The sequence below is a fragment of the Mytilus californianus genome, unplaced genomic scaffold (genome assembly GCF_021869535.1).
Source record: "Mytilus californianus isolate M0D057914Y unplaced genomic scaffold, xbMytCali1.0.p SCAF_6, whole genome shotgun sequence".
In the NCBI taxonomy this organism is placed as follows: domain Eukaryota; kingdom Metazoa; phylum Mollusca; class Bivalvia; order Mytilida; family Mytilidae; genus Mytilus; species Mytilus californianus.
The window spans coordinates 43,250,574-43,269,942 of record NW_026262712.1 but is presented as its reverse complement, the minus strand read 5'-3'; the positions used below and the strand labels follow the sequence as shown (position 1 = coordinate 43,269,942).

Sequence of the window (19,369 nt, the reverse complement as noted above, 5' to 3'; positions counted from 1 at the left end):
TTTAAAGAAAAAAACTTATTCAAACGCAATTAACATATTGACTGCTAACAACAGCGCATAATGTTATTCATATCTTATTAAAAAAAAAATACTTACCTAAATGCATTAACAATGACTGGTTGCAAATGATGTGACATTATTTCTGATATAAAAGAAGAAACCATTGCATTTTTAAGCAATATGAACATAATTTTAGTATCGTTTTCCTGATAAATTAAGCATATCTATGAAATCAAACCCATTCTGAAGACAAAAAGTATCAAAATCAAATGACGGGTCATAATTTCCATCAGAATATATAAATTATTTCATTCTTATTCAACACAAGCTTATATTATTCACATGTATCTCCCAAAAAAATATATTTTGATACCTTTGAAATAACTGATAACAGATAACATTGCATATTTTCTTATAACATGAATAAATATGAGTAATTCTAAACAACGCGAACAATATTTTAGTGAATTTCAAATGCGGTCAATAATTACCATTAAAATAAAAAACGATTGCATTTTTTTTCAACAAAAAGAAAAGTTTAGCTTACTCATTATTACATTATTTACAATTTATGAAATATTTATTCAGAGGCATTTAAAATAACTGATTGCCAACACCTGTGCATTATTTTTTATAACAAGAATAAATATTTTCTTAGTCATAAAATGCAAACGCAATTGACTATATTTTCTTTGATATGAATCATTAATAAAAAAAAATCATGAATTACATGAAGTGTTAAGTTCCAATGGCGTCCATAATTTTCATTTGAATACAGAAATAAATGCATTCTTATTCAATAAAGGCAACAGTAGTATACAGCTGTTCGAAAGTCATATATCAATGGAGAGAAAACAAATCCGGGTTAAAACTAACACCGAGGGAAACACATCACCTGTAAGGGGAAAACGAAACAACAGAAACACTGAAGTGCAACATAAAACCAAACGACAATGTAACACACACAGAAACGAACTATAAGATAACAACTTTTAATTTTCCTTACTTGGTACAGGACATTTTAAGAAAAAATCTTAACTGTTCTGTTATTCTTTTTATTTATCATCTAGTGACATTAAAATGCATAATTGCTAAATATGGAACTCAATTCAAATGATAACATTTTTATCTCTTTTTATTGATATAAAAGCGTTCTGAGCATGACATTATTTTGCACTTATGTAATCTGTTTGGGAGAAACATTAGAGAACCAATGATGAAAAAATACATATAATGCGTGAAAAGTAATTCATATAAATTGTGTATGTGTTATTGCGACAAAGTTGATTACAAAATAACGAATAAAGGTATCTTCGTAGAGGTCAACTTTTATGACATGTAAATACTACGGAGTTCGTTGTACATAACAATTTTAATTATATACCTATCCGTATTGACCGTGCATATACTTATTTACTGATAGATCGCTGACCGTTGTCACGGTAACTCTCACGTATCTTATTTCACGTATCTGATGGATTCTATGGGTTATCGATCACTTATCATTCATCGATCAGTCAAACATGCAACACCAATCATCACCATTCAGTCATGATGTTCTGCTCAAACAGTAATGCCTAAGGTTGCAAGTACTGTAAACCATTAAAAAAGGGATGGTTTAAATGGTTAATCATAGTTGTCTCCTTGAAAGGAGTTTTATACGCAGAATAATGTTCTTCTTTCAATAACAATTTTTATCGTCATGTAGGATTATGTGGATCTGGTGGTGGAGGTGGCACCCACACTATTGCCTGGTCTTGAAGTGGCTGAATGAAATCAACAGACATCTGTTTTTCTTCTACAAGAAACAACACATTATTAAACGACGAATTGTTTTAGGATTGCGAATAATATCTATATTACTATCTTAGTAATAACTATTGATGTTTGATTGGTGAGAAAATGAATGTGTTTATGAAAATACATGTATGAGGAAATAAGCTGATGATATGCATGTACTGATAGATGCAACAGCCAAAAATATACTGTTAAATGTTTTTAAGATAAGCTCGTCTTTATATAAATATTGAAATTGTAACTCAGCTGATTATGTAAATTTTTGAAAAAGTAAAATTTTAAAAATGCAAAACTCCAAGGCGTATTCAAAAAGTAAAGTCCCTTATCAGAGAACAAAATCAAAATCTGAAATGCACCAAACGAATTGAAAAAACATGAATAACTGTTATTATTCCTGTCGTGGTACAGGCATTTCTTTATGTAGTAAATGGTGGATAAAACTGGGTATTATATCAAACTAAACTTCTTTGAACATTGATAAACCTCTTTCATAATAAGTCAAAAGAGGTTGTACACCTTATTTAACAACAGTTGTTTTGTCAAGCAGTTCGCCAATTGACATTTAATATAAAACACACATTACTTGAAGAATAGCATCTGTATCAAAATCAGAAATGTACATGAGCTGCTTGTCACTCAACAGTGTAACCATTTGATTTTTTAATTTAATGAACTATTGATCAGAAGATAGCTTTTGAGTAGATAAGGGGTGCGACTGAAGTAAGATTCGAAGTCAGTCTATCTCAAGTAAGCTTCGGCTTGGACAAATATTCAGACCTGTTCTTACTTAAATATTGCTCTGGTCGGCTCAAAAACTATCTTCTGATCTATAATTCATTTAATTAAAAAAAATAAATGGTTGCACATAAGTATCCAGACATGCTATATCAGTTATTTCTTTAATATATTGAGACATTGTTTGTGAATGATAATTTTATAATCATATTACCTTTTGCATAATTTCGGTATTCTTCAATATCAAATGAACCTGTATCAAACGAAAAACAATATATCATTAAAAAACAAGATTATTTCTATCTGTTTGTGTTTTGTTTTTTGTTTTTTTCTTTCAAGAAAGCAGATTTGTTTTGTCTAAGCATCAACATACTGCGTTTTCATATAAGGTGTGTGGCAGTCAAGCTAATGCTCTACCAAGTAAAGCCAACAACACAGGTACAGAACAATTAAAACGTAGTTCTAAAACTTTATTGAATCAAACAGAAGCATAACGATAATTTTCAAATAAATATACAGAACTAGTCATTTGTACAAGCGAATTGTAGACAAAGGTGTGAGTGTAAAAAAAAACACACTAATAATTTATATTAAGAAGTGTTCGTAAATCTTGTATTTGTAGCAGCGTACGTGAAACGTGTGATTCAAATTGAAACATCCTTGTCAAACATAGTAGATATTGAAAAAAAAAGTTTTGCGACTATAAATTCATATAATTCATTATTATAAAAGTTGCATATTTCAGAATATATGTATTGTGCGTTTCTTTGTCCTTCAATGACTTGCTCTACAGACACTTCAACATTGACTCTAACTTGAATGAATCATACCCTCTTATCATTGCTACTGTCGAACAAATAAACGGATTGGAGTATACTTTTTTTTTATTTTGAGTATTTAAAGATTTTCCATTTTTCCAGTTTATCATTGCCGGTATCTTTCTAAATTCGAAAACAATTAAAATTCAGCAGCGTGTATATAAAGAAACATACTTCAGTCACAGTATTCTGTGTACGATAGATTACGAATCTCACTTAATGGGTTTATCATAAGTACTGTGGTTATCTATTCATCCTCTCATTTACATGCTTTATGTTCATTTCTGGGTTTGGGATTATTATGACTTCTTTATTTTATTCAGGACAGTTTGTGAAAAATATAAATCTCTAACTTTTACTATATCTTTATTAAAAATATTACTGACAAAAAGAGTAGTTGTAGATATTTGACATTATGATATAGTTTTATTAAACAATATCTCTAATTAAGGTATGTATATGGTAGATGATTCATGTTTATTATAAAACAAACTAGAACACGACATTGCGAGTCCGTGACTGAATTAAAGTACCTATGCTTTTTTTTTAGCCTGAATAATAAGTATTCGTATTGTCTTCTGATAAAGTCATGCTGATTGTAAGGTGCACAGTTTTCTCTGGTTTCAAAATCTTTCTGTTTGAACCTGTCCTAGTTTTTTTTTACTTCAATAAACTCAATATATTATCCGAATTAATTTGTTTAATTAATTAATTGAAATTGATAGTAGTGTTGAGGTGGAATGAAAAAGACTCAGATTTGTATTTAATGTCTTTTTGGTGTTTTTGTTAGATGTATTTCTATTTGTATCTATCTGATGAGTTAAGCTTTTTTCATCTGATGTTCTTATGTTGTACTATTATACCACTGTCCCAGGGTTAGGGGAGGGTTTGGCGCCCGCTTACATGTTTAACCCCGCCTCAGTTTGTATTTGTCTTTCCCAAGTAAGGTGCCTGTAATTCAGAGGTTGTTTTTTTTTTTTGTTTCTGTATACAATATGTGTTATTCGTTTATTGTTTTGAATAGTTTGTTTTTCTGTTGTGCTGTTATACCACTGTCCAAGGTTAGGTGGAGGATTTGGTGCCCGCCAAACAGGTTTAGCCCCGCCACATTTTGTATGTGCCTGTCCCAAGTCAGGAGCCTGTTATTCATTGGTTGCCGTTTGTTGCTGTGTATCATATTTGTTTTTATTCATTATTTTGTACATAAATAAGGCCGTTGGTTTTCTCGTTTGAATTATTTTCATTTGTCATTTCGGAGCCTTTTGTTGCTGACTATGCGGTATTGACTTTGCTCATTGCTGAAGGCCGTATCGTGACTTATATTTGTTAATTTCTGTGTCATTTGGTTTATGGTGAGGAGTTGTCTCATTGGCAATCATACCACATCTTCTTTTTATATTTAGTTGTTAAATAGTGAACTATAGTGAAACATAGATGTAAAACATTTCCTGGAAGAATTCCAGATTCTCCTGATAGAGAATAGATTTATAGAAGGTAACACACAACTACAAGCGGGAACTAAATTTGACATGTACTATTGGTATCGGTATCTGATTCGACCCGGAACTTGTTAATTATTGGTAATATTATTTATGTGGAAAAATGGTCCTGGAATGGTGTAATTTTAAAACCAACACCATTGTCCTATAAAAGTTATATATAAAGTTGAATGCTTTGATTCATCGTTTTTACGTCAAGGCGGCTAGCAAAGTAGACCTCGTTTTTTCAGTAGTATAGATGGGCCAAATATTAATCATGATTACGTTACATTCATGGTACATATTGGGTAATTGTCGCCTTCAAATTATCGGAATTTATCATAAATAATGATACCGTCAATAAGACATTGTAAGAAATTGAATTAAGACTAAATTCTTGTCACGTGTAAATAATTATTTTAGGTTATTTGTTGTAACACGCGAATAGTTATCATCTCTTTACACAAGTTGTCATGAAGAAGTTTTAAACTTTGTAATGTTAGCGTTTGACAGTAACTTCACAGTGACAATGTTGCAACATTGATGTGTGATAAAATTATTTTAAAAATATAATTGGATGAAGTTAAACATGATTATATTATTGAAGATTTTAGCATAATGATTGCTGTTATGTATTTTGGCTATAAGCGATACGTGTTCATGTATGGGAAATAGAACTAGACGTAATTCAAACGAAAACTAGTTCATAAACCATTTGGATAACTACCAAATCGATACTTTCATGTAGGCATTATGTATATTTCAGAACACCAATGACTAAATGACCCTTAACAATCACGTTTAAGACTATCTAACCAAACAATAGAAGCTATAATGATCATCGATAAGGAGTCTTCTATCTTTTAAAGTTGATATTTACCTTTATAACTGAATGTAACCAAGCATTGTTCACCTATAATAAACAAATCAAATAATACAAACAACAAATCTTAGCTTTTATAATGTTTACCTTTTATTCACTGTTTACTTATTTTAAATATTTATTGATTTAGTATGCTTTGCACATGAAATGATGCACATTAAGTGATAACACCGGACTAGACATGTGATATTTGTGCTTGTCTGTAATGAAAACCTCATGTGGTGATCTTCACATCTCCTGTTTGTTTCATTAAGTTGTTTGATTAGATATTGAACGCCTACCAATGATGAATTGTTTCCCCTAATTGTCTCCTTGTATTCTTATCATTATTGGTACACTTATTTAGCATTTATATATATCATTAAAAACGTTACTTACGTACATGTTTACATTAAACAGACTTTATTAACACGGTGTGCTCCTTACGCAAAAAATGCTTTAACAGAAATATGAGGCAGAACGACTAAAATCGACACTTCTTAAGTTTTACAGTAACTTTCAAAAAGAGTTCCACCGATACGATGTGTTGGTGTTTTAAAGGACTACTGACACGTAATCGCGTTGTAAAATCTGTAGATACCAATTAAATTAATGATTTGTAATTTTTACTAGTGTGCCCTATTCCAGATTGTGAGATTTTTACTGATTGTGAATTCGTATGGCGAACGATGAATGCAAAGCATGACAAGTTCATGTGATTCCCTTATTTTTGTTTGTTATTGTGATGTTTCTCTTCTTAACCATTCTACATGAATTGAACTTCAGTATACACTGTTGACTTAAAATACCTTTTTCAAAAAGTTAAATCATTGTTAAGTCAAGACGGTTGTTGATTGTGTACTAAATCCCTATACACCAACTGAAGTAAGATAGATATATGACCGATTTCAGATCGCATCAATCAAAATCAATCACTGACATTTGTTCGACATTTGACGTACATTATGTTTTATATAAAACTGTATATTAACAGTGTGTTGACCTCTGCATATAATTCATAATTGTGTTTCTGTTTTTGTTTTGCTAGTTTTTCCTTATTGATTCTTTCTCCACATTTTTTATCGATAGCAAATTATGTTAACAATATTAAAAAAAGGTGAGTACACTTACGTTGAACTACAGACAAATTCCGCTTTGCTGGTGAGTTGGTATTTTCTACAACTATGAAAAACATCATTTAATTTTAAATATATTCCGTTTATTCAATATGAACCCGCTTGAAATAGACTATGGAAGTACCTGCTTTTAAATTAAATCTAGCATTTATAAGTATAACAATAGAAATAACCATATTACGAGGTTCGAGCTCCAACCCACCAGTTTCCACATTAGAAAATGCTTGTACCAATTCAAGAATATGACTGTATTTTGGTTCCTCAATGCTCTTCAACTTTATACTTGTTTGACTTTCTAACTATTTTGATCTGAGCATCACTAATGAGTCTTATGTAGACGAAACGCGCATCTGGCGTATCAAATTATAAGCCTGGTACATTTGATAACTATATACCCTTTCGTTTGATATGTTTGAGTTTTAAACATATTGCCATTTGTTTAAGGACTCTCCGTTTTCAATTTCCCTCAGAGTTCGGTAATTTTGTTATTTAGGGTTTTTTTTGTAAGTGGTTGCTGGTGTTTTTCAATATTTTTTTCCCACAGCCTGTGGTATTTTATCTTTTGGTCAATTCATTACAGTACCCTTACAAAAATGGTAGACTTCAAAAGTTACATTAGTCATTTTTACAAAACGAGAACGAAAGCGGCGCATTGAAAAGAAGACCATAAAATGTTTACACCGATCATATTTAGAGAATCCCGAGAATAATCGATGTTTTCCAGTGTTTAAATCAGCATTGTAGTCTTTATAAACAAATTTCTGTTGAAAATTTTCTGGTTTCATATGACAAGCGCATGTCACTTTAGTTAGAAATAATTTGTTTTAATTACATAATAATCCAATTCGCATATCTTTAGATGCCAGCAAAGTTATCTGATTTGTTATTTTCCTAGAGTGTCTTAATCCCGATTGTGAAATTTGACTGAGTCTGATTTCGTATGAAGGGTGATGAATGATTAGCAGGAGAAGCATCCGGTCTTAGTCAGTTTGGAGTTCATATGATTCTATTTTTCTTTATTTGCTATTGTGATGTTTGCCTTCTTAACCAGTCTATTCGACGCGAACTTCACGAGCAACTACTACCTCACTTATTACCTTTTCAAAAAGTACATGACTGTTTACTTGATATTTTCTAGCATTCAATTACGAAAGAAACAATATTGGTTAATCGCATCTATTAAAATCAATCACTGACATTGGGTGCACATTGTGTTTTACTCCAAACTGACTATTGACCCTTTTTTCATCTGCATATGAATACTAATGTTTTTTTGTTGTTAGTTTTCTAGTTTTTCCTGATTGACATTTACTCCACAATTCTCTTCGACAGCAAATAACATTAAATATTTGTTTTAAAGGTGGGTACACATACCTGATAATTCTGTGAAACTCAGCTTTCCAGGAGGATTGGTATTTTCTGAATCTATTATGAAAAATATCATTCAAATTAAAGAACGTTCTGTTAATTCAATATACATCGTCTGTATCCTTTAAATTCATCAGTCAGGGATATCTTTTTGATTTGATCATGTTGACTATGGAAATACAAGCCTTCTTTTAAATTAGGTCTAACATACAGGAGGGATGTAGGGTTTTTATAAATACATACATTTTATATTCATTAAGTAGTAACATTATGTTTATCGTCTAAGAACACATCTTTCTATAATACATATAAATGTCTGTTCTCATAATGTGATGTGGGTTGCCTTTCATTTGGATTGTTAGAAAATGTTTTTAAATGAACACATTCTGGTAGTTTTCCTTAACAGATACAAAATGTGAGACATAAAAAGTCAATATTTCAAGACGAACATTGGAATATTTTTATTTTTCAGTACACAGAATTATAAGACCTCAAAAGTGCGAATTATCATTTACGTTGTTATTCTTTTAGTTGTCTTTATGAATATTATTTTTACTGTTTAGTCTGTTTTTGGGTGATATCCATTTGACTTGGCTTAGTACTTATACATCCCGTCATTGTGTTATTGTTCTATGGTAAAACAAATTTTGTGTTCTTGTCTTTCAGTTTTGCTAATGTGCTTTGTCTATATACCGTTGTCTGTTTCTTTGTTACATAGAACGTGGTTCTGTACTTGTACATCCCGTCATTGTGTTATTGTTCTATTGCAAAACAAATTTTGTATACTTGTCCTTTAATTTTTCCTTATGTCCTTTGTATATATGCCCTTTTGTGTCTCTTTGTTACAACAACGTGGCTCTGTATTTATACATCCCGTCATTGTGTTATTGTACAATAGTAAATTTTTGTTGCTGCCTTTTATTTTTGCTAATGTGCTTTGTTTATATGCTTTTTTGTGTTTCTTTGTCACATATGACGTGGTTCTGTACTTATACATCCCATCATTGTGTTATTGTGCTATAGTTATTTGTATTCTTGTCTTTTATTTTGCTAATGTAGTTTGTCTATATGCCTTTTTGTGCTTCTTTTTTTTTTCATAGTGATATAGATTATAACACAATGTTGACTGCTGTACCCCTATTTATGACATTTTTACCTATTATGTCTGTTTGTTTGGTTCACACATCGTTGTCAATGTAGTGGACATTTAAGCGACTGTCATACAAGTGAGAGATTACGCTAACTATAAAACCAGGTTTAATCCACTATTGTCTCACTTAAGAAAATGCCTTACCAAATTCGGAATATTACAGTTGTTATCCATTCGTTTGATGTGTTTGAGCTTTTGATTTTTCCATTTGATTAGGGACTTTCCGATTTGAATTTTCCTCGGAGTTCAGTAATGGAGTAGGTTCAGTAAGTTTGGTCCCAAAATATAACAGTTTTACAAAATTGTTAGCTATGAATTGGAAAGTAGAATACTTCAATCTGCTACATAAATATGTGCGGTTTTTGACAATACAATGGACACACATCGGTTACTAGCATCATTAAGTCAGGATAAATTACTGAGATCTTCACAATTCTAGCACTTGAGTTAAATTTTAGACGGTTTCCGTCTTAAATGGAAGTGGCCGCAATTGTGTTGATTCTTAATATTTAAATGTAAGTTGTATTTGATGATAATGCATAACATATATAAAGGTTGAGAGTGAACACAGATGCGGCCACTTTCATTTTTGACACAAACCATCTGAAAAGCGACATATTATGGCATATTTTATAGATTTTTCATTTTTAATCTTGAATTTGAGCGTCTTAAATGACTAAATCAGTTCAAATCTTTCACATAGACTTATTGAATCGACTGAAGTAGACACTTAAGTGTTTTAAAAGTGTCCAAAATCTTTCATCAGATACACCTGAAATTTGAGGCCAAAATCGGCCCTTGCCGGACCTACTCCTTTGTGATTTTACTTTTTATGTTAATAATATTTATAAAAAAAAAAATAAGTACACTTACTTTGAAATACTGAGAAACTCCGCTTTACTGGTGTATTGGTAGTTTCTGCTTCTGTGATAAACAACATCATTATTTCTAACGACATTTCGTTTTTTTCAAAATAAACCCGCTGGAAATGGACTAATGAAATAACAGCCTTCTTTTAAATTAAATCTAACATACCATACATTGAGGATATCAATTGACATAACCATGTCAGGATGTTAGAACCTTTGTAGGTGATTGTTGGTGTTTTTCCTTAATTTTTCTAGAGCCTGTAGTTTTAAATCTTTTATGCTAATCATTAAAAAAAATGGTAGACGCAAATAGTTGCGTGAGATAAGTTTACAAAACGATTAGAGATGATGAGAACAAAGGCGCGTTTAACAAAAAAACATATAATGTTTATATCGGGTTTATTTTACAGCATCATAGTCTTTATAATACCAATTTTTCTTGAAAACTATTCTGGTTTCATATAACTAGTGCATGTCACTTTAATAAGAAATAATGTGTTTAAATTACTTAATTATCCAATTCACCTTTCTTAAAATGCCAGTAAAATTATCTGTTTTGTTGTCTTTCCTAGGGTGTCCTATTACCGACTGTGATATTAAACTGGGTTTAAATTCGTATAATGGGTGATAAATGAGTAGCAGAAAAAGCACCCGGTCTCGTTCATTTTGCAGTTCATTTAATTCTATTTTTATTGTTTGCAATTGTGATGTGTCCCGTATTAATAATTTTACGAGATTTGAACTTCACGGACATTTAGGGACTTTCCGTTTTGAATTTTCCTCGGAGTTCAGTATTTTTGTGATTTTACTTTTTACTGCCTTAAAATGAACTCATCTATTAAAATCAGTCACTGACATTTTGTGCACATTATGTTTTATTTCAAAACTGTCTATTGACAGTTTCTTTCCTCTGTATATGGATAGTAATATGTGTTTTTTGTTAATTTTTTTGTTTTTCATTATTGACACTTACTCAACAATTCCCTTCGAAAGCTATTACGTTAAAACATATTTTTAAAAGGGTGAGTACTCTAACCTGATAATTCGAAGAATCTCATCTTTCCAGGGGGGCTGATATTTTCTGCATCTATCATAACAAATATTCAATTTTAGATACGTTCCGTTTATTCAATATAAATCCGCTGTATCCTTTAATTTCATTACTGACGGATACATTTTTTTATTTGACCGTGTTGACTTAAAATACAAGCCTTCTTTTAAATTAAATCTAACATGCAGGAGGGAGGTCTGGTTTTTATAAATACACACATGTTAGACCAAATAAGTAGTAACATTATTATAATGGTCTACGAACACATCTTTTATAATACATGTAAATGCATAATAATGTCTGTTTTTATAATACGACGAGGGTTGCGTTTCATTTCGATTAATTGAACATGTTTTTAAATGAACACATTCTAGTAGTATTCCTTAAAAAGATACAAAATGTGAGACCTAAAAAGTTAATATTTCATGGGGAATATTGGAACATTTTATTTTTCAGTACACAGAATTACAAGATCACTAAAATGCGAATATTCATTTACAATTATGACTTCAGACAACACGACGAGTATTGTATTAACTAAACATCAATACATTTAGTTTAGACCAAAAGGTTTACAAAGTCGAGCGTTTAAGAGCAGTTAGCAAGAATGACTTATACAGAAGTACAGTTGCATCAACATTGGCTAAACAGAAGTAAAACTCTTTATTCCGTATATTATACCGGATGCCAATGGAAACACCCATGTTACGAAGTTAGAACTTTCGTAAGAAATTGTTGTTGTTTTTCAATATTTTTCTAGCTTAGAGATTTTAATCGGTTTAACCGATCATTGCAGTAGCATAAAACAAAATAGTAGACGTCTTTTAAGTTTCATTAGCCATATATGCAACAAGGTTAGATATGTTGAGAGCAAAGGCTCATTTGACAGATAACCATAAACGTTAATATCAATTTTTAAAGAGAAAAAAATCGATCCTCCTCAGTGTCTTAATCAACATCATAGTCTTTATAACTAGCCTTCTCGGTTGAAAGGTATTCATGTCACATTTAGAAGTACTAAAGGTTTAATTACATCATAGTTGAACTCGTTTATTTTAATTTATTAGTATATCAAATGTAATTTTTTCAATCTCTTTGAATAGTTTTGTCCACAAATTTATATTTAAATTACCAGCATGAACATATTTACTCAAGTATCTCTGCTGTTAATTACAGTAAATTAAAAATAATTATTATTTTGCAGTTTGTGTAGTTGTTTCCCTTTGTGATTTTCGGAATAACAAAGCACTTAATGACTGGTTATCTCGTCTTTGCATACAGCAAAAGCTACAACGTCAGGTAGAAAACTTGCTAGAACCTCGTTACTAGTAACACAATATATACTTTTCACTTTTTATGGATGATAGTTTAACGTCAAAATACAACCGGGTTATATATATATAAAAATACTTTCGCAATATCAATCAGAAAGCGTAAACTTGACGACTGCTATTAAAACGAGACCATATTTTAAATTCTACATGAATTTTTCCAGTTTCGCTGGTTTTGATTGCCAAACGCAAGACAAATCTTAATTATGAGTAATATTAAGTAGTATTTTCTTATGTGTTTGTTAAGTTGAAGATATAGCTATATTCGGGATTAAGTTATTCCATTTATTTTTTTTTATCATATAGTAGGTATTCGCATTCCTTAATAAAATCTGTGTTCCTAATTTTTAGTTTCCGAATGGTAGAGAGATTTGGAAGGGAAGTGATTTATTGATTTCAGTTTTGTCGAGCCTTCGACTTTTGTCGAAAAAGCGAGACATAGTGATCCTACATTCCGTCGTCGGTGTCGTCAGCGGTGGTGGCGTCCACACATATTCACTCTGTGGTTAAAGTTTTTTAAATTTTAAATACTTTCTTATACTATCCATGATTTCTACCAAACTTGGACAGAAGCTTGTTTATGATCATAAGATAGTATCCAAAAATAAATTTTTTTGTAAAACAAAATCCTGTTTATCCGTATTATACTTATAAATGGGCTTAGTTTTTCTGCTAGTTAACATTACATCCACTGTGTGGTTAAAGTTTTTAAAATTTTAATAACTTTCGTAAACTATCCTGGATTTCTACCATACTAGGACAAAAGCTTGTTTATGATCAGAAGATGGTATTCAGAAGTAAATTTTGTAAAAAAAAATCCTTTTTTCCTTATTTTACTTATAAATGAACTATGTTTTTCTGCCAGTTAACATTCACTCTGTGGTTAAAGTTTTTAAAATTTTAATAACTTTCTTAAACTATCCTGGATTTCTACCAAACTTTGACAGAAGCTTGTTAATGGTCAAAATCTAGTATCTAGAAGAAAATGTTGTAAAAATATATTTCCTGTTTTTCCGTAAGTTACTTAATTATCTACGTAGTTTTCTTCCAGTTAACATAACATACAATCTACAGTTGAAGTTCCTAAAACATTTATTAGCTTCATAATGTAGGCGAGACACTGGGTTCCGTGAAATCCTAACAAATTTTCTTATTACGATACTTTTCCTTTAATTTTTTCTTCTTTTTTTTCATTAACGAGCTCACCAAACTTTATCTTATCTAAAGTTTAAATATTATGATGAATATTACCTTTCCTTTTACATGCTAGCTTTCTATGGCGTTGGTTATCTTGTCTTAATTGACGTGCCTTTGAAAGATCCATTCTATCTTCTTCTATTATGAAATACACATTAAGGTTATAAAATGAATAATGTCTACTTCGATAAGTCGGACTGGAAGGGACTGGACGAAAGTAATCGATCGAATGTATCGTCATCAATTTCAAATACATGAAATATATGAAATATATAATTATGTAAAAAAGATATTTTGGCGGAAGTGGAAACCAACAACCAATGAGATTGGAAAGCCACCTTTGTTGTAAAGGGAAATAAATCATCCAAGTTTATCATTATCTATACCATTTAGTCTAAAAAATGTATTTCAAAATGTATTGATGAATAAGGTTTATCAGCCAATATTACACGAATGTTCGGACGATAATATTTCACATGTTGTCTAAATGAATTGACGCATAGCTCCACAAGTTCACTTCATAGATCGGGGTTAAGTATATCATCTAATGCGTCATTTATAAACAAAAGCAACTAAGTATACACATATTCTTGAAAATTATTGTAACGCATGCCTTATTAGATCAATACATAACTAAAGAGAAGACGCATGGTTGTCGGTAACAATACAGCACCTGTTATATTATTCTATGTCCATCTTGATCATATAACTCTTCACGTGTTTAGGTCTTATATATCGTGGCTTAGCGACATTCTGGTTGGACCAATCCTGATTAAGATTAATGCAGAAAAGCGGTCCGAACGCATGAAGTCAAGTGCAATTTTCTTTGAATGCGTGTGTGTTCTAAGTGGGTCAGAAATATGGCAATAGTTATTTACAGTCCGTTTCTACAAATGTTGGAGTTTGCTTTTTTGGTGTTTCAGATATTTTGTTGATCCGTTGTTTTTCTGTTTTACAGGTAGGTGTTGGGTTTCCCTCGGTTTTAGTTTGTGACACGGATTTGTTTTAGCTTAATCGAATTAAGACTATTGAACATGTTGAACAGCGGTATATCTCTGTTGCCTTTAATTTTCAATGTCGTTGGGGTTGCTTTTTTCCAACTCCCGTAATTTCTTTATTTATATACCTGTGTATTATATTACCTACAATTTCCTTCATACTGTACAGTTTTACTGGGTCTGCATGTGCTTCATCTGTCAAATAAAATTTAGATATATAGTAAATTTATTTTTTTTAAATATCGGTAGCTTAGACCTGACTTTGCCAATTAACTTTATACCGGTTACCAATCAGTGATTTCTTTTTTAAGTCCATAATGTCAGTTTCGTCTCGATGTACTTTTTTTTGTAGTTACGATCATGTTCGTCATGCCTGCGTCTGTAGTAAGTCTACGATTTCAACTAATGTAATGTATATTTAACTGGTAACTCATAAAGTCAAGGATTTTGTTTCAACATTTTAATAAAATCTTAACTATTTCATTTTTGATTTTTTTGTATACAAATATCTGAATTGAACATTCAACTGAATCTGTGCAACCATAATAACGTGATTGCATATCCTAATTGTTTAAGCGTTTTTGTTTATTGTGGCTGTTAATATTGGGTTAAAGCAAAAAACGTTGTGCAATACAGAAACACACCACAGGAGTTAGATTTGCTTTTGAATGACGGTTTGAAATGATCGTGCATGTAAAGGTTACCTATACATTTAATTGTAATCGTAGGTGTATGACAGTTTCCACAAGTCTCTTCTAATCGCTTGTTATTCATCATACCTTTTTCAAAATTTAAAAAGAACAATACCAACTAATGATACGAGGGGCCTTATTTTGTCTAAGATAGAAAGAGCGAATAGGCTAAATAAACTCACCATAGATACCAGGATTGAATTTTTATATTTCCACCAGACGACAAATGTAAGCTTTCACTCCTGATTATTATTGATTTTCATTTTAGTTGAAAATAAAACATGAATATGAGGTCATTGATCTTCCCTGTTAGACAGACGTTACACTCTAACAATATTTCTGACCTGTTATTCTTAATACATAAGAAAAGTCTGTGTTACGATAAACTCAACGTTGATATGAGATCACAATAATGCGACCATTGTATTCAAGTTCAAATGGACCCTGTCAGGCGTAAGTGTACACTCTGCAACCCAACTTTACTTAAAATAATCGAATTGGTATCGCACGTGTATGAGAACTTGGTCGTATTACACAAACAAATCGCTGAACAATACCTTAAAAACATTAGACCATTGATTTGTCATACATATATAACGCATATGTTATTTTCAGATAACAAATAAATTCTAGCATTTCGTTTTTTTCTTCCTAATTTCGGACAATTTAAATCGACAACAGAACGATGAAATGAATATTAAAAAGAAGTAGATAAGATTTAAAAAAATATAAGACAATGATCGTATCTTATAAGTTTGATAGATTAGAACAGCTTTTCTTGATTAATCTCAATCATAAACACTTTTGAAATCTAAAGAGTAAACTACTTTTTAACATGTTTAATATATATAGAGAGAGAGCGTAATAGCCAACAGGGACCTAAACGAGTATTCAAACATGTTTACAATCTAATTTACCTGGAGGAGGTTGAACCTAGTTGCTTACTAATCTATAATGTATCCATTCAAAATTTAGGAACAGTATGCATCTATACAAAACAAACAATGCAACATTTTAAAGGGAATAATGTGTCAGTACTTCAATACATGATGTGCTTTGCGATTTGTAAAGGTACAAACATACATGAAAATCTAGCGCTGATAATGATAACACACCCTTAATGGAGAATATACGGCTATAGTCTTTAGCATGCAAATCTGAACATCTAACATGTCGGAGAAAAAAAAACAACATTCAATATAAACATACCTCTTAATTTACAACATCGTCTCCTAAACACATGGTACACACATAATGCAATATACATGACTATTGCAACAGATAGTGTAAATAAACACACCGATATTATGATGATTTCCTTATCCGAATAACTCATGGTTGATCTAAGTGGTAGTGGTTTAGGAAACAAATGATAAAATAGTTACGTCCACTTTAGACCCAAACGAAAACTATATTATAACTACTTGTGATACCATATGATATAAAAATATGAAAATTTAGACCTTTGATCGATCAATTGCATGTTGTTGTATCGTTACAAAATACCACAACAATTATCAAACCCAAATAATAAATCTTTAAAACCGTGTGTATAATACTGGTATTTAAAACTTTCTTTGTTCTACAATAGTGATCAATTGAATGGCTGCTACTCTTTGAAAAGTTCTCTAAAGTGCAGTCGCGAATATGACAGTCAGAGGCGAAAACCAAACACAAGTTGAAGAAATTCCAAGGATATCTAATAACAGAAAGGTCCCGTGTATCTGAAAAATAAGGAAAAAAAAAACCAAATTCAAATATACCTTCAAATGGATTGCAACTTCATCATCCCCAAAATACAGTAAGAGCTTTTGTTAGTTTTATCGATATAATTGATTTACATTGAATATAATTAATAATAATATGATTATTATGATGAACAGTTCATTTGTTCACCAAATATGTATTACTGTGTACCTTCATTTAAATATTTACTTACTGCACATAATACTCTGTTCAACTTTTGTAATATAACTATTTAATAACGTAGTTAAAAAAACATATCCTTGTCAATATAATGGAATATTATGGGATTGTCATACAAGTGAGATGATTAGCTTGCTATAAAAGAGGTTTAGGTAGCAATACACTGTTAGGAAAAAGTATTAAAATTTACTCTCATAATTGTACCATCCCCTTTTACTTGCTTTCTTGCAAATCCTACTTACTGTTTGTGTCATATAGTAGTCAGTAGTAAAAATGAAAAAAATATAATTTCTTCGTGGAATATTCATGGCAACAACCTGCATTTATTTGATATAAAATATTCAAAAAGGGGGTAATGATGTCACATATTTCCCCAAATTTGGCCAGAAGTGGAATTTTAATCCCTTGGAGTGATACCTGTTTACATATACCGAAATCAAACAAAAAACAAATGCTTTTCTTCTTATTTTTTCGTAAAATTGCATCAACAATTTTGTGCAGAAAAAAAGTGTTTATAAACATTACATTAATTTCCAGATTTCTGTCCGGTCCAATTATGACAATATTACGGACAGTCAAACAAAAAAAGCCAAAACAACATGTAAGAAATAATATTGATGTTCTTATTACAAACTTTGAAGGCTAAATTAGTACTCAGCTGTCTAAAAATTAATTTTTTTGCACAATAACTTCATATTTGGTAAATCCACAAGGACCAAAATTCAAAACTATACTTCTAACTGTGTGTTGCTACCTAAGTCCACCATTTTCAACATCAGAAAATGCCTGTACCAAGTCAGTTGTTATCCATTCGTTTAATGTGTTTGAGCTTTTGATTTTGTCATTTGCTTAGGGACGATCCTTCTGAAATTTTTCTCGAAGTTCTGTATTTTCGTTATTTTACTTTTTATATCTAGCCAAAACAATACTATAATCTAGTTTAACATACATTTCCGTTTTCATTTAAAGCTTCGACTGCTTGAAAGAAAATGTCAACATCATTATGTGAGCATTGTTCTATTCTCTGCAAAAGATATACGTTATTAAGTATTAATATGCATTGATTTGTGAAGAAGCGAAGTTTTTTTGCAGACCACCAATTCCAAATCCATATATATTTTACCATTTGTTTCACAGCATATTTATTATTTAACCTTAAGTTTAAATTCATGAAACTTTGTATATCCTGATTGATACAAGTAAAAAGTAAAATGTGAAATATTCCTTATAAAATGGCAAAATTAAAAACTCAAACACATCAAACGAATGTAAAACAACTATTATATTCTTCCTTGGAACATGTATTTCCTTAATATATAGAAAATGGTGGATTAAATCTGGTTTATGAGCTAGCTACATGCCTTACTTGTATGAAAGTGACATTATATTGACAACAATGTGCGAAAAAACACAAGCAGACATAATCATATGATAATAGGTAAAAAAGGTTAAAAAAAAGTGTGTGTGTGTGTGGGGGGGGGGGGGGGGGGGGGGGGGCGGGGGGGGTACAGTAGTTTACATTGTTTATAATTCTAATAAGTATAAAACAAACAAATGTGACAAAATACAGGTTAATTCAAGAAGTGTTTGCTTGTTTCTGTATCCTTTTTAGTCCATGCATCAGAATAGTATACTCTGTATTTATTTATTTATATGAATGCAATTTTGTTAAAACAAAGCATAAATGACGTCAACGTCAATAACTACTTATAAATAAAAGATGTTGCTTTCACTAAAATAATAAATAGTTCACATCTGCCGGATTTAGTGTGAAGACGTCATACACAGTATTATAATGCATGATAAATTATAAACGAATCGACAGGATTTAATATCTATCATGTCTACTCCAGTATAACAATATATATTTATTTATGTTTTAATCTATTAATAAGATAATCATTGTAAGTATCGATACAGGCAATATAAAGATATCTTAATTAGTCTTCAGATAATAACCT

General features: G+C 30.8%; 1 protein-coding gene across 2 annotated transcripts; it reads right to left on the bottom strand.

The window, feature by feature from the left end:
• Positions 1 to 1,117: 1,117 nt before the first annotated feature.
• LOC127705564 (uncharacterized) lies at positions 1,118 to 16,262 on the bottom strand. Of its 2 annotated transcripts, XM_052209892.1 has the most exons (8): positions 14,935 to 16,262; positions 13,847 to 13,930; positions 10,218 to 10,268; positions 8,201 to 8,251; positions 6,822 to 6,872; positions 5,709 to 5,741; positions 2,747 to 2,785; positions 1,118 to 1,798 (listed from the first exon to the last, which is right to left on the bottom strand). In XM_052209892.1, exons 1-8 carry the CDS (start codon positions 14,948 to 14,950, stop codon positions 1,701 to 1,703), a joined length of 423 nt encoding a protein of 140 aa, XP_052065852.1. In that variant the 5' UTR covers positions 14,951 to 16,262; the 3' UTR covers positions 1,118 to 1,700. The 2 variants fall into 2 exon arrangements, with proteins under 2 accessions (XP_052065852.1, XP_052065850.1); XM_052209890.1 differs by lacking the exon at positions 14,935 to 16,262 and having other exon boundaries at positions 13,847 to 14,176.
• Positions 16,263 to 19,369: the final 3,107 nt, after the last annotated feature.

What these genes read in the sequence shown, in the direction of transcription:
- LOC127705564 (XM_052209890.1), bottom strand. Translation starts at nt 14,156, where the DNA reads ATGATTTATTTCCCTTTACAACAAAGGTGGCTTTCCAATCTCATTGGT. An exon ending in GCTAGCATGTAAAAGGAAAG is followed by an intron (nt 10,269 to 13,846) that starts GTAATATTCATC and finishes TGTTTATCACAG; the next exon opens with AAGCAGAAACTACCAATACA. An exon ending in GAGTTTCTCAGTATTTCAAA is followed by an intron (nt 8,252 to 10,217) that starts GTAAGTGTACTT and finishes TTTTCATAATAG; the next exon opens with ATTCAGAAAATACCAATCCT.